The 18,113-nt window shown below is 43.0% G+C and overlaps 8 protein-coding genes across 8 annotated transcripts; 3 read left to right on the top strand and 5 right to left on the bottom strand.

The window, feature by feature from the left end:
• Position 1: 1 nt before the first annotated feature.
• On the top strand, positions 2–1,533 carry V1516DRAFT_671853 (P-loop containing nucleoside triphosphate hydrolase protein). The gene is made up of 6 exons (XM_066921640.1): positions 2–225; positions 272–578; positions 630–948; positions 1,001–1,247; positions 1,308–1,387; positions 1,449–1,533. Exons 1-6 carry the CDS (start codon positions 139–141, stop codon positions 1,477–1,479), a joined length of 1,071 nt encoding a protein of 356 aa, XP_066779293.1. The 5' UTR covers positions 2–138; the 3' UTR covers positions 1,480–1,533.
• V1516DRAFT_634854 (signal transducing adaptor molecule) lies at positions 1,411–3,915 on the bottom strand. Its single transcript, XM_066920002.1, has 5 exons — positions 3,660–3,915; positions 3,520–3,607; positions 3,382–3,457; positions 3,109–3,328; positions 1,411–3,062 (listed from the first exon to the last, which is right to left on the bottom strand). Exons 1-5 carry the CDS (start codon positions 3,682–3,684, stop codon positions 1,660–1,662), a joined length of 1,812 nt encoding a protein of 603 aa, XP_066779292.1. The 5' UTR covers positions 3,685–3,915; the 3' UTR covers positions 1,411–1,659.
• Positions 3,916–4,294: 379 nt separating this feature from the next.
• V1516DRAFT_634848 (SNF2 family N-terminal domain-containing protein) lies at positions 4,295–7,580 on the bottom strand (the record flags this gene model as incomplete). Its single annotated transcript, XM_066920001.1, has 4 exons — positions 7,409–7,580; positions 6,358–7,357; positions 5,757–6,299; positions 4,295–5,708 (listed from the first exon to the last, which is right to left on the bottom strand). Coding segments are annotated over exons 1-4 (3,048 nt in total), but the record flags the coding sequence as incomplete, so codon positions are not given.
• Positions 7,581–7,840: 260 nt separating this feature from the next.
• V1516DRAFT_671843 (uncharacterized protein) lies at positions 7,841–8,690 on the top strand. The gene has a single exon (XM_066921639.1). It carries the CDS (start codon positions 7,931–7,933, stop codon positions 8,618–8,620), a length of 690 nt encoding a protein of 229 aa, XP_066779290.1. The 5' UTR covers positions 7,841–7,930; the 3' UTR covers positions 8,621–8,690.
• Positions 8,617–10,019, bottom strand: V1516DRAFT_671842 (WD40-repeat-containing domain protein). Its single transcript, XM_066921638.1, has one exon. The coding sequence runs from the start codon at positions 9,948–9,950 to the stop codon at positions 8,670–8,672; it is 1,281 nt and encodes a 426-aa protein (XP_066779289.1). The 5' UTR covers positions 9,951–10,019; the 3' UTR covers positions 8,617–8,669.
• A 138-nt stretch (positions 10,020–10,157) lies between these two features.
• Positions 10,158–12,498, bottom strand: V1516DRAFT_671838 (UTP--glucose-1-phosphate uridylyltransferase family). Its single transcript, XM_066921637.1, has 4 exons — positions 12,345–12,498; positions 11,930–12,025; positions 11,747–11,823; positions 10,158–11,668 (listed from the first exon to the last, which is right to left on the bottom strand). Exons 1-4 carry the CDS (start codon positions 12,411–12,413, stop codon positions 10,381–10,383), a joined length of 1,530 nt encoding a protein of 509 aa, XP_066779288.1. The 5' UTR covers positions 12,414–12,498; the 3' UTR covers positions 10,158–10,380.
• Positions 12,499–12,829: 331 nt separating this feature from the next.
• On the top strand, positions 12,830–16,643 carry V1516DRAFT_671835 (uncharacterized protein). Its single transcript, XM_066921636.1, has 2 exons — positions 12,830–13,418; positions 13,497–16,643. The coding sequence occupies exons 1-2, from the start codon at positions 13,178–13,180 to the stop codon at positions 16,313–16,315; spliced, it is 3,060 nt and encodes a 1,019-aa protein (XP_066779287.1). The 5' UTR covers positions 12,830–13,177; the 3' UTR covers positions 16,316–16,643.
• V1516DRAFT_634838 (ribosome biogenesis protein Nop53/GLTSCR2) lies at positions 16,534–18,072 on the bottom strand. The gene is made up of 2 exons (XM_066920000.1): positions 17,826–18,072; positions 16,534–17,766 (listed from the first exon to the last, which is right to left on the bottom strand). The coding sequence occupies exons 1-2, from the start codon at positions 17,954–17,956 to the stop codon at positions 16,656–16,658; spliced, it is 1,242 nt and encodes a 413-aa protein (XP_066779286.1). The 5' UTR covers positions 17,957–18,072; the 3' UTR covers positions 16,534–16,655.
• Positions 18,073–18,113: the final 41 nt, after the last annotated feature.

The following is an 18,113-nucleotide window of genomic DNA, read 5'->3' as shown; positions in this document are numbered from 1 at the left end:
TGATAAACGCGTTTTGTTTGTCCGCGGACGCGTCGTTCATCTCCATACTTGTTGCTGGCTCCAAAGAATACAAGCGCACTAATTTCTATTCTCATTCTTGCTATTGTCTTTTGAAAAGGTTACTAGATAGTTTGGGAAATGTCTTTGTGGGTAGACAAATATCGGCCCAAATCTTTGGATGCATTGTCATTTCATTCTGAACTGTCGGATAGACTCGCTTCTTTAGTATGTACAGTGTGAGTTATTTCTACTTGTTATTCACACGTCGCAGGCAACCAGTGGCGACTTTCCGCACTTGCTAGTGTATGGCCCTTCAGGAGCAGGCAAGAAAACTCGAATAGTAGCGACACTGAAGGAATTATACGGTCCGGGAGTCAACAAGATCAAAATAGATGCCAGAGTGTTCCAAACTGCGTCTGGAAGTCGAAAGCTGGAGTTCAACGTCGTGTCGAGCAATTATCATATGGAAATTACGCCTAGCGATATGGGTAATAACGATCGGCTGATTATCCAGGATCTACTTAAGGAGGTTGCGCAGACTCAACAAGTCGATATGTCTGCTAAACAGCGGTTCAAAGGTTGACATAACTCATTCTATTGTAGATTTACAAATTTCTAATCTAATTCAGTGGTTGTTATTAACGAAGCCGATTCTTTGACACGCGACGCACAGGCTGCATTACGTCGAACTATGGAGAAATACTCTCCTAACTTGAGGTTAATTTTGTTGGCTAATACAACGTCCAATATAATTGCACCCATCAAATCGCGAACTCTCCTTGTGCGTGTGGCCGCACCTACACATGCTGATATCTCCAAAATCTTAATTAATGTTGCTAAGCGAGAACGTGTTTCCGTCCCTTCTGAGCTGGCCGAGCGTATCGCTGTGGCAAGTCATCGAAATCTACGAAGAGCAATTCTTACTCTCGAATCTTTATATTCACAGAAGTAAGCCTAGATATTTAAGTACTTGCGCTCATACTGACAAAGTTAATTTCAGCGGCTCGCTGACTCCTCAGATGCCCATTCCTCAACCGGACTGGGAAGTAGTAATCTCATCTATCGCAAACGACCTTATCAAACGTGAGCGCAATGCTCAATTGCTGCTCCAAATTCGAGCAAGATTTTATGATTTGTTATCCCATTGTATTCCTGCGACCGTGATTTTGAAGTCATTATTATTCGATTTGCTGGACTTGGTTGACGAAATGTTAAAGTCCCATATTATTCACTGGGCAGCATTTTATGTATGCTATTATTGTCGAATTCTAAGCTCAGTGGCCTTACTTGATACTAACAAATATCAGGAACACCGTATTCACATCGGCTCTAAAGTCGTTTTTCATCTCGAAGCCTTCGCTGCCAAAATGATGCGTATTATAGAAATGTGGGTTTCGACACTATTATTAAATGTCGCCTATATTTTGCTAACTAGTTTTGCCTTTTAGATATACATCTGCTATGAGTTTGGAGATATAGTTAGCTGTTCGAAATTAGATTACTAGGAATAAATAAAACAAAATCTCAGATAAACAATCTAGCGTCAAAGCGTGCAAAAAACTCAACCAAATCAGAACAAACCCAAATGATTCAGATATAATAAAAATTTACACTGCTCTCTCCTTCCAATTTATGCTTTCATTCGAGGCCCACGAGATTTCAATAGAATTGTGAATTAGGTGCAACTGATGGTGCATAACTGGGTGCTTGAGGAGCGACGGACGGTGCATAGCCCGATGTTTGTGGCGCAACTGATGGGGTGTAGCTGGGGGTTTGAGGAATCACTGGCGGCGCATAACTCGTTCCCTGAGAAGCAGACGAGACGTTGTAGCTATGTCCTTGAGGATTAACCGATGCGGCATAGTTTGGAACCGGTGGTGCCATTGTCGATTGTTGATGTTGATATGGCGATGCTTGAAATGAAGGCTGTCCAGGATAAGGCGTGGCGGTAGGTAATGGAATAGTTGACGAGGTAGGATAAGGTACCTGAGGGTGGCCTACGGGAGCTGGCGTTGCAGAAACTCCAGGATATCCAGGAATCGTTGGCGTCTGAGGATATGACCCAGGCCCTGACATGGCCGCTGACTGATATGGTCCAGGTGTTGCGGTTCCATTGCCATATTGATAGGTCTGAGGAGCAGGAGATGATGTAACACCATATGGAGGCGGCATAGGAGCTGCTGTCGGCTGGACAAATGGATTTTGCGAAACATGAGTTTGACTATACGGTGTATGAGCCATCGGGGAAGGAACATTTGACGGCATGGAAGCAGCTGGCATATATCCACCTCCAAAGTTAGTTCCTGAAGGAGCTTGCTGACCCGGGGCTGGTGATTGCTGTTGTTGTTGTTGTTGTTGTTGTTGCTGCTGCTGCAAATTCACGGGAGAAAAATTGGTCACATAATTGTGATACGTAGCTTCATAGTCCTGTAAAGCCTTTGAAAATCGTCGATTTAGATCCATGAGCTCGTCCTTCCATCTAGCGTATTTATCGATTAATTCAATCAGTTTGGGTCGAATAGCAAGAGTGTTCCTATAAAGCTCTTGCAATCTTCCAGATCTTTCTTCATTCATATCATGTGAATTCGTAAGGAGCTGCAACAATTCTTCAATATCTTTGCCCTTACTAAACACTTCTTGCTCTTCATTCATCTCGGATTCGAGTTGGTCCGTCGTAGGATCGGCAATTGGGGTGACGTAATTGAGCGGGAAAATACCAACTTCCCCACGAAGTGATCCTCTCCACCATTCGTGATAAACAGCTTCAATGACATATATGATATCGTCTTTATTAAATGAGAGCTCATCAGGATTACTAGATTGAAGTGAGTAAAGTGCACGAACGCGAGTCACCGTAGCCGTTGGATCTGGAGCAGCCGGTGGGCCAGCTTGAGCATTGGACGCTGTAGTAGCGGATGGCTTGTTAGCTACTTCTGATTCTTTTGCTTCGGCCAATGAAAGCTCAATAGCGGCCTTTAGTTCTGCATCTTCATCCGCAGAATCTGGGGCTGCCTGCGCTGCTGGTCGATCCAGCGGTTGCTCTGGTGTATGTAAGCCTGGATCTGGACAAGTTAGGAAAAGCATAGAATTCTTTATTATTCGTCATACTCAATCTCTTGACATCTCTAAGGGCGGCTGCCATCATGCTAAGTGAAGTATCGCCTTCAAACTCGTGTACAATACTCTCCATGACTTCCAGCAGCCGTGCCTTGACCTGTTTATGAATCATAGGATCGGAAGACATTCGCACAAGGGCCTGTGTGAAAGATCGAGATGCTAATTCATGTCTCATTTCACCAGGACAATTCTGAGCTAACGAGTTGGCGAGCTAAAAAAATGAACTATTAGATAATAAATAATAACGATAATTGGAACACTCACAATTAACGTGTAAATCTCTGTACTAGCCGACCGATGAGCCAGTCGCTTGATCATCGCTTCTCGGGCCTGCAACGCGCTAAATTATATCAGTCAAAATTTCTTAGATCAAGTTGACAATCAGTTATTTTAAATCCTTACAATCGAGTCGGATTCTCGTTGACCTGGTCACAAACACTCATGATCGCGCTCCAATCTTCGCTTGTGAGATTCTCATCAGTTGCTTTGACTGAGTTTCAAGGTTAGAACATTTCATATTAGGATCTATTAGACAAACTCACCAACCGCTTCTTCTATTGTCGGCATATCGGTTTATGGTATTGACTGCAATGAAAAAGTTGAAGATGATGACGACTGCTAAACAATCCGCGTTACTTTGATTTAACCTCGGAATTCGCTTCTTTCTAGACTAGAGAAACTGTCTAAATTCAATCCGATCGTAACAACGAGCTATAAACTAGCTCAAATTTACCAATTTAGTAATGCAAAATCTCTGAAAACGTTGGAATACGTCCTGAAATCACAGCAATAAGTCATTATCGCAATCTATTCAAGAATAAGTATGACGACGGCGATGTGCGGGCACTCTGTGGCTGTGTCCCGTGGCTCAAATCACGTGATTAATTATGTAATGAGCCGTGTGAAACAACTATTAAAGTAAGTTCGCTCAAGAACTACGGGTCTAGTATGTGATATTGAAATAATGAAAACTCAATATTATAATTTACACTGAGCTATTGCTTCTTCTCTGTAAATGTCCTGCGTGCATCTTGCCTCTCCAAAGCTCGCTTTTCGCGGAGCTGTGCAATTATTGAACTTGAAGAAGTAGCTTGGGAGGAAGATGTTGTATCCGGAGTCCCCGACTTGGATCGTGGAGAAATAACAGACGACCGAGACGACCGAGACGACCGAGACGACCGAGACGACCGAGACGACCGAGTCTCAGATTGTAGAGGAGCTCCTATTCTTAACATATCAGTGTCCCGACCAGCCCTGCCATATTTCCCTGTCCATGTTGGAGTGCCTAAGGCAGCATGACGAGTAGCACGTCGAGATTCGCGCAGTGCTTGGGCAGCTTCGTTTGCTATTCTTGACGCCTCCCGATCAACAAGTACTGCGTCTGGACGTGAAGAATTCATTATTTCATCATGTTCCAATGCACTGTGTACCCCAGACCGTGCAAATAATCCCTCCATTACTGCTTGATCATCTTCTGTAACTTCATCTCGCCCTGCATGTTGTGTTTCACGATCCTCGTCACTGCCGTCATGATATTTCTCTAGCGATGCAACGCCTTCCAAAGATCTGACTTTCTCAGCTTCTTTATTTTTTCGACGAAAATTTACGCGTTCAAGTTTTTCTTTAAGTTGTACTTCGGCGCCAGAGAATAATGACCCTGTCTCAGTTCCTTCTGCAGTCTGATCTCCAAGGCTGAATAAATCATGTAAATCACTGTTTTTGAAAAATCTCCTCTGGCGAGGATCTTTGAGAATCTTATTTGTCAAAAACTGCTTGAAAATCTGTCGGTGATAGATCTTTTCCTCAATAGTTCCTGACGTCATTAATCGATAGATTGCAACTTCTTTCCGTTGGCCCAGACGCCATGCGCGCTCTCTAGCTTGAACATCTGTCGACGGGTTCCAATCCGGATCAAAAATAATGACTCGATCAGCTCCAGTCAAATTAATTCCCAAACCGCCAACTCGAGTAGTCAATAGAAATATATTAATATCAGTGTTGTTATTAAACTCATCAACTAGTTCCTGGCGAGCTCCAATAGCAGTCGACCCATCCATTCTTAGATAGGTGATTGTTTCGAGAGATTTGACGAATATCTCCAAAATATCCAACATTTGCCGAGTCTGACAAAAAAGTAAACATCGATGACTTTGTTTCTTCCAAAGTAGAATCAAAGATTTCACTACTTGCATTTTGCCAGACTTGTTTGCTGATCCATACTTATATCCTTCTTTATGTTGAAGAAGTTCTCGACCGATAAGATCAGGATGATTGCAAATCTTGCGTAAAATATCCACTCCAAACAAAACCTGTCTTTTACCCGATAGAATCGAACGCATATCGCCAGATTTTAAAAACTGCACGTACGCATCATGCTGTGGTTTGGTAAGTTTGCAGAATAGAACTTGCTCGGTCTTCTTCGGTAAATCGGCAGCGACATCAACCTTCATTCGTCGAAGTAGATAGGGACTAATCAAATCTCGCAACACGCAGGCGCATTTATAAGCGGTCTGAACTTGAATATTGGTAGCATTCGCATAACCACCTACTTTGATAGGAACTGCAAACTCGTGCTGGAAAAGCGGCAGTGTCTAGTCTTCGTCAATAGAAAGATCTGTATACCAAACACTTCATCTTACACCTAACCGTCCAGGGCAAACAAAGTCAAACAGCGACCAAAGCTCATTCAAGTTATTTTGCATAGGAGTCCCAGACAATATAATTCTATGCGGGGTTTTGACTCGCTTACAAACCAGCGAAATGTCTGAATCAGGATTTCTAATCTTGTGTCCTTCGTCTAAAACACAGTATCCCCATTTGTTAGGGATAATAGCATCTCGGTATATTTGCATGCCAACATATGTAGTTATGAGAACATGTCCTTTCCGGACTACACGAGTAACAAGCCGATGAACTGCCTTACTGGATTTTGAATTTTCCAGCTTTCCTCGATTACGACTCAATGTCATATCCAGCTCTTCTAGATCATCAGCACCTTTGAGCATCCCTGATCCGCTAGAATGAAGAATCACACACCGAAACGGTGGCCACCATCGGTGCAGTTCGTTGACCCATTGTTTCATCACAGTCGCCGGACAAACAATGAGCACAGGTTCGGTGAGTTTCCCACTATAATGTAAGCCAGCAATAAAAGAAATTATTTGAATTGTTTTTCCTAGACCCTGCATCATGTTAGTAAAACGTTTATGTGAACAAGTTATCTGGATCGCTTATTCACACCATTTCATCTCCTATTATGCCTCCAGTTTTTTGAGAGTATAGCTCCCATAGCCACTGGACACACGTCTTTTGATAATCGAAAAGACTAGCATGTATATCACCTGGAAGTCTGTAGCTTCCTTCGAAGACCATGTCTTTGATTTTTGGATGTGGTCTGAACCATTCAGCCTCTTCTTCGTCATCTTCGTCATTGGTCAGCTGGACTTTACGGCGAAATGCACTTCGTTTATCTGACCACTGTCGTAATCGTTTCACATAATAAGACTCATCGCCATCATCTTGTTCACCTAACTCTTCAACTTGCTCTGCCTGCAATTTTTTAGTCTTTGACTTCGATTTTCGGCTTAACTCATCTGAAGCGTAATCTTCAACATCCATTTCGCTTTCTGAATCGACTTCTATATCAGCAGCAAAGTCTGAACCGGAATCCGGCTCTTCCTTGACATATAGATCGTCCTCTGATTGATCTGGGCTTGCCTTTCGCCTCCGAGATAAAACGGAGTTATTTTCAATATGCATTCGCTTTCGTTTTGAATTAGATCTTATGTTTGTAGATACATTTTCCTCTTCACTTTTAATAGTTTCTCCCTCCCCGCTTTCAGCGTTGATATCAAACTCCATTCCTGGCACTCGGAGTTTCTGATGCGACATTGTCGCAGAATTATCAGTGATCTCAAGCTCTGTCTGTCTTTGAGAGCCAGAAGTCCTCTCAAGGCCCATCATATTCGAAAAGGGCGTTATTTTCCCAGTGCGAATCAAGAAATCACGTTCTGTCTCATCTGGTAAACGTTGAGAGCTATCCACAGAAGCACCAATTGCATCGATAGCCCTGTCTCTTTCGTCTAAACGTGATTTTATATCCAGAATATCTTGTTCAATTGGGCCAAGCTCTATTGTCCGAATTTGCTCTATGTCGTCGATTATCTTTGCTCGTGTGCTGATTGTAATTCCAGGATTGGAGAGCCTGTCTTCAAGTTTGGCGCACTTTTCGAAAAGTTTCCTGCAGCTCCGGTTAAATTTTTCAAACACCAATTGAAAAGATTATCCATACACTTTCTGTGACAGCAATTTTTCTAATCGTTTCGTATCCAAATCTCTTTCTCGCTGATTGATTGCCAAATCTGCCTGTTCAAACGTTAGCATGATCGTCTCTCTTAAATTGCTAACTAATTTACCTGTACAGCCACGTTTCGCTCAAGATCGTCTTGCTGCATACTTTTCACTCCTAGATTATCTAAGTCTTCCAGTGAGCCAGTTATTGCAGAAAGTTCTGTTAATTCGCCGATGCTTTCAGTATCCGCGGAATTATCTGTCTGCAGAGCACTCTCTGCATTTGCCATCTTGCTCGAGTCATCCTTAGATTCTAGATGCAGCTCTTTATCGTCCTTCGAAGAAGATATTTCTGCCATGATTTGTTGATCAACACTTGTAGACAAAACAGCTCATACGAGGTGTCTTTCGACATAGTTGTGCCAATGATATTAACGGGCTATTTGTCCCAATGGGTATTCTGTCCCCATGTAAGTCCCATTTTCCGTTATTAACTACAAAATTATTGAAAATGACTGCATAAATGGGAAAAAGACAATTTCCATGGGACAAGGAGATAGAAAAACATAAAAATGTATTGGAAGGGAAGAATAGGAAGGTCAAAGACGTAGCAAGTGCAAGAGAGACCGTTTCACGAGTTAATCATGAATTTGACGAATTATCCCCGCAAGATATGAAGCCAGAAGACATGAAGTTCCGCATGGTCAAAGATGAGCTTCTGGAAATAGCGAAGATATGGACTGCACCTTTATACGAGGCTGAATGGAATATTCTTCAGGCAAGCTTGGAGACTCCGCAGCGCAAAAAGGTCGAGATCGAAAATGCCAGCCCAAGTCCAAGCAGTTCTCAGCTCGACTATTTCATGACAGTTTCCGATGTCGATTCTGATGTTCGTAGAGTCTCTAGGAAAGTCTCCGCGCTAGAAAGCAAATCTAATCCACTACGATCTCCAAAGAGAGCCAAAGAGCAAGATGGCATTGAACGTCTACTGGAAGACATATCTGGTGCAGCTGATGTACACCAACCTAAGAAGACAGAACCTTGGACTCAAATAAATCCGGACAGAAACCGTTCAACTATAGAAAAAATTTTGACTCTACAAGAACGTCGAGAATTACGAGAAGCTTCGATTAGAAGTAGACGGGCTCTGACAGAAGTCTCATCCATGCTTCATGACACAGAGAAACCGCCTGGGACGAGGAAATTGGACTAAGAACAACGTATAACTTCTATTATATGATGTAATATACAATAAATACAACTTAACGGTACACTAAGGAAACGCCTTCATCGGAAGCTGTGACAATTGTGTTTCCGTGATCAGCTAGGGCAAATCCTAAAATACCGCTGGAATGTCCAGTTCCTTTCCACAGTAGGTCACCGTTTCGAACATCCCATCGTCGAAGGATGCCGTCCATCGAGCTGCTTACTAGGACAGCGGAATTTGGCACAAATTCGATTTTCGTGATAGAGTCCCCGACATCGAGAGTTCGTCGAACTCTCCATGAGCCGGTGTCAAATAGACAGATCACATTTGCAACCAGGCCGACTGCAAGTACACTCATTGTATCACACCAGGCAATCCCTTCAATAGACTGCTCCTCTTCTGGAATATTGTTCTTTCCGGTAGCACCGAGTACATCTAGTGTTGCAATAATGTTGCCTGTTCGAGTACCTACAATGGTGACTTTGCCATCTGCCGACCCAATAGCGACTGAAGTGCCGGACTGATGAAGGCTCAAATTGATCCATGGTGCCTCATAGTGGAATTGAGTAGGCATGAGTTTATAATTCTGTTCACCCGAAGGAATGCTCCAAGATATAACCGAGCCATCATCTGAAATTGTCAATAAATTGATTTCTTGCTCATCAACTGGAGTTTCTTCAGGCTGTCCCGATGGAACAAATACTCCAGCCGTGCAGGATGTGGTATGGCCATACAAAGTGCACAGATTTTCTAATTTAGGATAACTATATACCCATGCAGAACCATCATTTGAGCCAAAAGCGAAAATTGTCTGCGTAGGATGGAAGGATATCCAAGTGACTTCTTCTACTTCCTGGATTGAGTCCCAAAACTCCCACTCATGACCTTTCGCTCGTGCCCTCCAGAGACGGACCCGGCCATCCATTCCGCCTGTAACCACAAACTTTCCATTCGGAGTGAATCCTCCCGTAACAAGCGAGTCCGTATGTCCACTTAATGTAGCGAGAAGCTGTGGTGTTTCGTTGTGGTACGTCCAGACATATCCTGTATCATCACCTCCACCTGTCACAGCGAGCGGAGCTTGGGAATGAACATTAACCAAGAAAATCGAGTCGGAGTGTTTATCAAAATAAGCAGACGAGTTGTTCGACATATCAATTTCTTGCACGATTTCGTCTTCTTCATCGGGTTCATCTTCCTGTCCATCGTCATCAGACATGGGATGATCTTCCTCTTCACCTTCATCCTCAACAACCTGAAGTGCAGAGTCGACATCAATGAACTCCTCCTCTTCGACAGGAATTTCTGTGACGCTATTTGCTTCTCCGCCTTCCATTGCGATATTCTCTGGCAGTATTATGTGCTAAAATCCAACAACTTGCTGAGATAAAAAATTTAAATCAAAAGCTTGATAAACTCTTGCCTTGGGAGCAATCCTTTGGGACCTGCTTACTTGATCATTGCTACTTTCAGTCAGTGGGCAAAGAGCAAGTGCAAAATACTCAGCAGCATAGAGACATCAAAAACTGTATGGCGAAAATGATCAGATTAGCAATTAGAAGATGTATTAATGCTACATCAAGCCGAGTGTTCGACTGCTTTTAGGAGTACAAAATGAACAGATACTAATCAGCAAAATAAGCTCCAAAGAGTTATCCCGCCATGAAACGAATAACTGCGAGATACACAAGGGCTATAAAAGTATGACGGACAATCCAAAATACAATAACAACAAAAAATTAAGATTTAAAACCCAAAATTGTGGCTTAATGTTCCAGAATAGAAAGATTTCCTGTAATGACAACATTTTCTAAAATGCTACCATTGGGAATATCAATCTTCTGTCCATCCGAACAAACAACAATCACAGTTCCCTTTAGAACTACTCCCTTTCCAAGATTCACATTGCCAGTAATGGTCAAGTGGTCAAGCTCTACAATCTTGGGAATATAGGGAATTCGCTTTTGGAAATCAGAAACCTTCTTAAAGTGACTTCCCAGCTTTATCAAAGGAGCAGGTCCAAATCTGCCGGGTGATACCTCCAGAGCACCGTGAGAGAGCGCGTAAAGATCTGACTTCACAAGTAATAAATCAGAGCAAGTCTTGACCGGAAGGAAACGACGACGCGAAACATTCACGCCGTGGGCTCCCTTGAAATGACGGATAGCTGCACCAACCGCAGTTTCTAGCTGAAGAACTCCAATGTCAGACTCTCCTTTGCCAACCGAAATAGTCTTGCCGTTGGCAATAATTTCCAGCTCGAGTTCACTGTTCTCAACCACACGCTTCATAGCTTTAAGATTGATCCAGAGATTGTTAGTGTTGAAATACTTGAATTTTTTGATTGACTTAAATTCCTCTGTGTGATCTTTAGGAACCTGTGCAATCTCAAGCAACCGAACGGAGCCATCATAATCGATAATCGTGCCTCCCTTGACATCAGCCCGGGTCTTGTCGGTAAGTTCCATAATATATTCTGCCTTTGACACAACCATATGGTTGAGAATCCGGAAATCAACGACAGCTCCAAGATTATCAGAGTTCGAAACAAACAAAATCTCCTTGCCCCGCTTGATTAATTCATCTAACACGCCCGAGTTTTCGATCGATTCAAACAAATCGCCATGTCCAGGAGGGTACCAAGAATCAATTGGAGCTTCTATATCCTTGGGCACTGGAAGAAGAGAGTCCTTGTATACACGGGGATACTGAGACTGATTGAAAGTAATAATCTCAACATTATGACCTTCGTATTTCTTGATAATAGTCTGAGTGTCAGAATCGGTGTTGAAAGAATTCATAAGGACAAAAGGAACCGAAGTATTGTAAGTATCATTGAGATACTCGATCTGGCGAACGGCCAGATCAAGGAAAGTTTGACCCTCGCGAACCTCGATAATCGATTTGGGACCAACGCAGCCCATGGAAGTTCCGAGTCCACCATTAAGCTTGAGAACAGCAAGCTTAGACAAAAAGTCCTTGTTAATGTCTTCGGGCAATTCATCATAGTTGATTACTTGTTCGGGTTTAGGAGGTTGGATACGATCCCAGTCACTATAGGGCGACGTTAGAATAGGGGGTATAGAGGGGTGGGACTGGATCAAGGATGGTCAATGATAAAGTCGTACGTACACAGTGTTGCCCTTTGCCTTATCGGCTAAATATCTTCGGAAAAGCGAAAAAAAAGCATCCATTTGAGTTTCGAATTGCTAAAGGAGAAGATCGTTAACGTCTCGTAGAGATAACCAACAGCAGTGTCTCTTGGATGATAGAGCACACCTCTGTTAGGCGGGGAATGTTCTGATTTTCACATACCTTGCGCATTTCTGGCTCCGGAACTGTCTCGGCCAACTTGTTCAAATGATTTCGCATTTGGGCAGCGGCAACGGCAGTAGTGGTATTCTCAAAGATCTGGGATACGTGGTTAGTAAAACTGAGATGTAGAAGGCATAAATCGTAACGAGCGGCAGCTCTTATTGTCCACCACCAACGAAACAGAGTCGAAACAAAAATAAACAATAGTCCAATTGTTAATTATGTCAACAGAACTATTCATCCATAACATTTAAAAGCAAATAATATGAATATTAGGAATTATGGTGGACGGGATGCAGACTGCCGGACTGGAGTGTGGGCAGCAGCAGCTGCACTGAAGCAACAAAGACAGCAAGACGCGCTCCAATTCAACGCGACGACATTCGTCTAAGAAATCAACGACGACAATACTTACAAAGGTGCTCTGACTCTTATTATGCTTGCGAGCCGAGTCTTCGGCAGAATTAGCAGTAGGAGCAGCCATTTTTGTTTCAACCTGACGTCTATATGAATTGGCAACCAAAGTTGGTCGGTTTCGCAAAATAGAAAGGAAGTGAAGTGAAGACAACCAAGCCCGGTGAGTGCAGAGAGATCAAGGCCCTGAGAAAGGCGGCCAACCAATTTGTACTCAGCTTCCTAAACCGGAAATGTAACACATTGGTGTTTGTACCATATAGGGGGGCCTAGCAGCCAGCCACGTGGCGCACGGGATCAGTAGGCTGACCCAGATGTTGCTGGGTACCAAATATAGAATTTGACCGCCGTTGGGCGAACTATACGAATACTAGCCCCTTGAAGTTACGATTTTAGACAGTTTGTGTGCTGGGAAGGCGGTGAACGCATCGTCATCGTTGGAGCGACTGCGGTCGGACAATTATTCTTCTCTTCCTGCTTGGTGCTGCTAGGCTCTTCTTGCACGCATCGACGGTGTTCCGTGACCCATTGAGTCAAATTCCGACTGGTATTCTGTGAATCTTGGCTTTTTTCAGAGGTTATTTGCATTCGGCTCGAGACGATCTACCGTAATCAGCTTATTTTTTGTCTCTTCAGATGTCTTTCTGAGCTGACAGCGCGTCGCGCATCTTCTTTTGTTAGCCGCTCTGCTTGCACGGTCAGCTGAAGCCGACAAAGACGACGACTACAGTTTGAGTGAGTGAAAGGTCTCGGATTGGAATTTTCGGCAAACCAGCTCGTTCTAATGGTCTTTAGTTGTGCTGTGCTGTGCATCTGCATTTTACTTGAGCTCCGATGCAGTTTCTCCTTGTGCTCGTGCTAGGTGTTCTAGCACTCTGCAAAGCCCGACCGGCTCTAGCTGCTCGTGTTGCCTTTGAATCATGTGTTTCGACCGAGATTAAAAGGTCGGGCACTTATTTTGTGCCGACGACTGTAGATGCGATATATTATCCTGATGAAGAATACGTGAATATATCTGTTGTCGGCAACATGTATGGCTCTCTTCCTGACTACAGTGATACTACAAATAGATTGAGTATGTATTTTTATTTGACTTGTTTCTTCCAATTTCTTGAACTGTATTGTTTGTTCTTTGGTTCTAATTTCTATTTAGCTACTCTGCGGACGTCTTCAAAAATCTTACAGTTCAGTCGTGACACTGATTATATTCGCTTTTGCGATGTCGTCGCTTCTGATGAATGTCCTTTTGGTCCGTTGGACGGTGCGAGTTTTCACTCGCAGTTCTCTCTTCCTTCTTCATACTATTTCCTTACCGTTAATTCGGAGCTCGCTGTTATAGATCCTACAGAAAGTGCCGACATAGTCGCCTGTGTGCGCTCCAACATTACCCCTAAATTTAGCTCTTCTCTGATGAATGTATTGATCTTCGTACCTGCCGGCATATTGTGTTTGGTTGCAATTTCGATCGTCTTCTCTTCCATGTATAATCCTTGGTCGGGTACAAAAGATTTTTTTTCTTGGAGTAGCAACTTCGGTCAAGATCCGGATACTCTTCGTCTGATTACGCCTGGTTTTGGTGATCTTCTTCAGTATCTGCAATTTTCTTTTTTTCTTGGTTCACTGAATCTCTCTTTTCCAGGCTTTTATCAACCTGCCATAAGCAGTGCTGCTTGGTCTACTCTCCTGTTCAGCTCTACGTTCGCTTCTCGCACAGGGGGAGAATATGATAAGGACAACATTTATTCTACGGATGGTCGCTATGGTCTTTCGAATCTTTCTCAGCTTGCTGGCCAGGGCGAGGATTATGACAGTTGGACGTGTTTCATAGTTTGGCTTCTGGTTCTAACTATTGTATTAATGGCCATCATTCAGTCTACTTTTTTCACCAAATGGCTGATTTACAGAATAACTTCGCGTCATCCGGTGGATCTCCGGTCTAAGAATGGACCGTTCAGTGCTGGCATGCTAATCCGAATTTGGATCAACTTCTTTTCTTTACCTCTTGTTACTTTTTCAACCTTTCAGCTTTTAATATCTCCTTACAGCCCTGTTTATATCTCTGTTTTAGCCGGACTTTTGCTTCTTCTGTGGATTGTAGGAAGTGTGTTTCTGCTGACTGTCATTCGAAGAACTCGTCCTCAACAAGCCTTGTATGATGATCTGCCTACATTATTATGGCTTGGCCCTCTTTACAATTCATATACAGAACATGCATTTTTATTCTGTATCGTTCAAATATTTTTCACCTTTTTGCGGGGTGTATTTTTTGGAGTTCTCCAATGTTCAGGAACTGCTCAGCTTACCCTTCTTGCTTTAACAGAAGTCATCTACTTCCTGCTTCTCGTTATTGCGCATCCCTACAATAAGGTATCACGCATGAATATCTATCAATGCATTTTATCAATTGTTCGCCTTGTCTGCATTATGTTTTCTGTAGTCTTCGTGCCTGCACTTTCAGTCAGTGCTACAATTTCTGGATGGTTTGCATATGCAATTCTTTTGATTCATGCTTTGGTTTTGATTTTTATTTTTTTTATCCACTCCATTCAAGCAGTTTTGGAAGTGGTTGCTTATTTGATGGGCTTTTCAGGTGAGAGCTCCAGCACATTTGTGCGTGCACTGGGTCTTCGTCAACTAGCTCGTCGACGGCAAATAAGAGAAAAGACACTCCGTGATTTACGCATCTCTGATGTACCACAGTCTTTAGTATTTCATCGAGAATTTGACTCCGGATATTTTGAGCCTCCAAAAACTGTTGATAGTCCGCAAAACTTGGATACCACAACCCTACCTACAAGCACCACAATTGTCAGTACAGGACAGCGAAGTGCTGGTCCTTACAGTCCTGGTAGCGGTAATGCGGATTCTCCTGTTAGTCCACATACATACTACCGAGCACCTCGACGAAACAAAACTTTCCGAATCAATTCTGATGATAGCACAGATGTATCACCGAAGACTGCTGGAATATCATCTGAGGCGGTCACACCTACTATTCTAGACGGAAGTCAGACTAATCAGGTCCGGAGCGGCGAGTTGACGACTGAAGAGGAGACAGATTCGGAGTTATGGAGTTCATTGATGTTTCCGTCTAAACAAAAGAAAGTCGATTATGCGGTTCGTGAAGCTGATGTTTACTATCATTCTAGGGCTCGGACATTTAAGGATTTTGATAGTGATTCTGGATATCCGGGAAGTGCCACCTTAACAAACGATGCATCTGCCTCTTCTTCATCGTATGGTAATCCTGCAGCCACGTCGGAAGCGAAGCTTCGTGAGCCGCTGTCGGAGTCAGGAACAATCCGATCTCGAAGACTGGGAACTGGACCTGCCGATCCGAATAGTGTAGGGTCCGGAGTTTTGGGATGGTTTTCACGTCGAGTAGACGATACTGCACAGAGATTACACCTAGGGAATAGACATAAAGGGTTTGTGGTTGTGCGCAATTCTCCCTTACAAGTAGCCGAAGATTCTCAAGGGATCGAATTAAGATCTACAAATGCTACAGTATATTCAAGCGACCAGCCAGTCTCCCGTGATCACCCAGTTCAAGAAGGTGGTAGTTCTACTAATAAGCTTCCATTGGCTGGAAGCAGTCTTCCGCGAAAATCGATCAGCCGGAATTCCAAAGATCTCACCATAGTGGTAAATCATTCTGTTCCGAAGAACACGTTTACACCCATAATCCGATCTCCAGTTCCACCTGCTCTGCGGAGACAGCAGCAAGGCAAGGAAGTTTTACCGATTTCAACAGAACCTCCCGGGATGGTTTTTGAATCCGAACCGGCTAATCACAGTACTTCATTGGCTTCGATCTCTCCCACAGATCAATCGCAGCTTCTTACGGAGACATCTTTAAATGTCAATTCTGGAGCTGTAAGAAGCAACCGAGTAGGAGACATGATTATGAATTCGGAACTGCTGACTGGATTGCAAAGCATCCAGCCTCAACAGCTCGAATTTGACGATTAATTCATTAGTTATGCACATGAAGCTGGAATTTCTGCTTGAATGCTTACTAACTTATATTGCGAGCGTAGGTATGACTGTTATTTTGTTCTAAAATTTGCGAGTTATCGTTTCAATTGATTTATTGTGCTGGAAGTCCATTTCATAGAATGTGTGGACATAATATACGTGGGTTGCTTGATTAGGTTTGTTTAATCTATTATGGTGTTGTTTATGATCCTTTACGAAGTCTTTTAGCATTTTACATAATTATTTATATCTGTTCTTGTGGCAAGGATTTGTTTTATCAAATAAATGCATTGTTCTATAGTAGCGATCGGAAAATGACGAGAGTAAAACACTATTATTTGAAATCTTTGTAGCTCCATTTTTCAGTATACTGGAGTTTGTATTTCCTTCCTTTGAGGACTTGCTTGCGGGCTTCGATGATTCCACGCTCTTGAAGACTAATAAACCTGTCCTTTGCAAGATTGCCTTCTGGTTTAAGAAGTCGCAAAGAGTCTGTCAGTTCGTCGGAAAGTTTCAATGCCATTGGACGTTCTGCAAGGCGATATTTTCCTAGTTTATGTTTTCTTATTGCAAGGTCCGGCTTTATCTTCGATTTTGACTTTGATTTTGATTTTGATTCTGGTTCTTGTAAGACTTTAGCGACTGTAGAGGTGAAGTCTGGTTTTAAGTCACTGTGATCTTCTGTTTTCACTGTCACATTCGAGTTTTCGATATTCTGGTCTTCATTGTCTTCAGCATCAGAATCGAGTTGATCAAGACCTAGACGCTCCCGCTCATCAAGGCGTTCGCCGAGAATTCTGATCTGCTCTTCTTCTTCCTCCTTCCGGATCCGATCCTTTTCTTCTCTGTGGACTTTTGTATGTTCTTCTTTTAACAATGCCTGCCAGGATTCCAACGATGGGTTATAAGACTGCCCTTCTCGTGGCAATTCAACTGACCTGGAGATGTTCTTCATTTTGATAGGTGGCTCAGAGAGAGTGATCGGCGGTTTTTGGAACTTTGTCCAACTCGTCGTCCCAGGTAAATTGATTTCCTCAGAATTTGAAAGCAAGTCTTTTGCTTTCTTCTTTTCTAAACTACCTGAATTATCACCTATCGTGCCTGTCGAAGCATCATCAGCCCAGACATCGTATAGTTTCCCACGAACATAACTATCAGGCACAAAATTTTCCAAAGAGGTCTTCGCGTCTGCTTGCCTTCCAGCTTTCCGAAGTAATCTCGCAAGGTCTTTATATGATACGCCTTGTACTTTGCCTTTATTTTTTCGATCGTATGTAGCCTGTTCCAACGCCCTCTTCTTAGAAATCAGTGCCGGAATCGCAGATCGTTCAGATAGAATTTGATCAGCCTTAAGCTGTTTTTGACCGAGCTTCCTGCGCACTTCTTCGGAAGGAATAATATCCACCGCAAAAAGCTTTTCTGGCTCGACCTCGCCATAAGTAGTACTAGCATTGCACCAGTTAATAGGTTTTCTCGTGTACATTTCAATCACAGTTCGACTCACCCTATCCGAATTCGCTCCTCGCGAACACGCTCAAGACCATCTTCGAGCTGTGAAATATCAACATTCTTTCGCCAAGCTCGTTTACCCTTTCGAGATGTTTGGATTTTGGGTTTTCCAGCTTTTGCATCCATTTTTAACTTCAGAATTATATGCAGTTGTCTCTGCTCTAACTCACTCAAATTCAATGTAGGCAAAGAAGGCCAGAAATTTTCTCTGGGACTTAGAATTGTGAGCCGCACTGTTGGGAGTTTCGTCCACATAGGTGGATTGCTGCGATTGAGATAAGGA

The sequence above is a fragment of the Lipomyces oligophaga genome, assembly GCF_038497815.1.
Source record: "Lipomyces oligophaga strain CBS 7107 unplaced genomic scaffold V1516scaffold_2, whole genome shotgun sequence".
Classification (NCBI taxonomy): Eukaryota; Fungi; Ascomycota; class Lipomycetes; order Lipomycetales; family Lipomycetaceae; genus Lipomyces; species [Lipomyces] oligophaga.
This window is presented reverse-complemented; position numbering and strand designations above follow the sequence as displayed.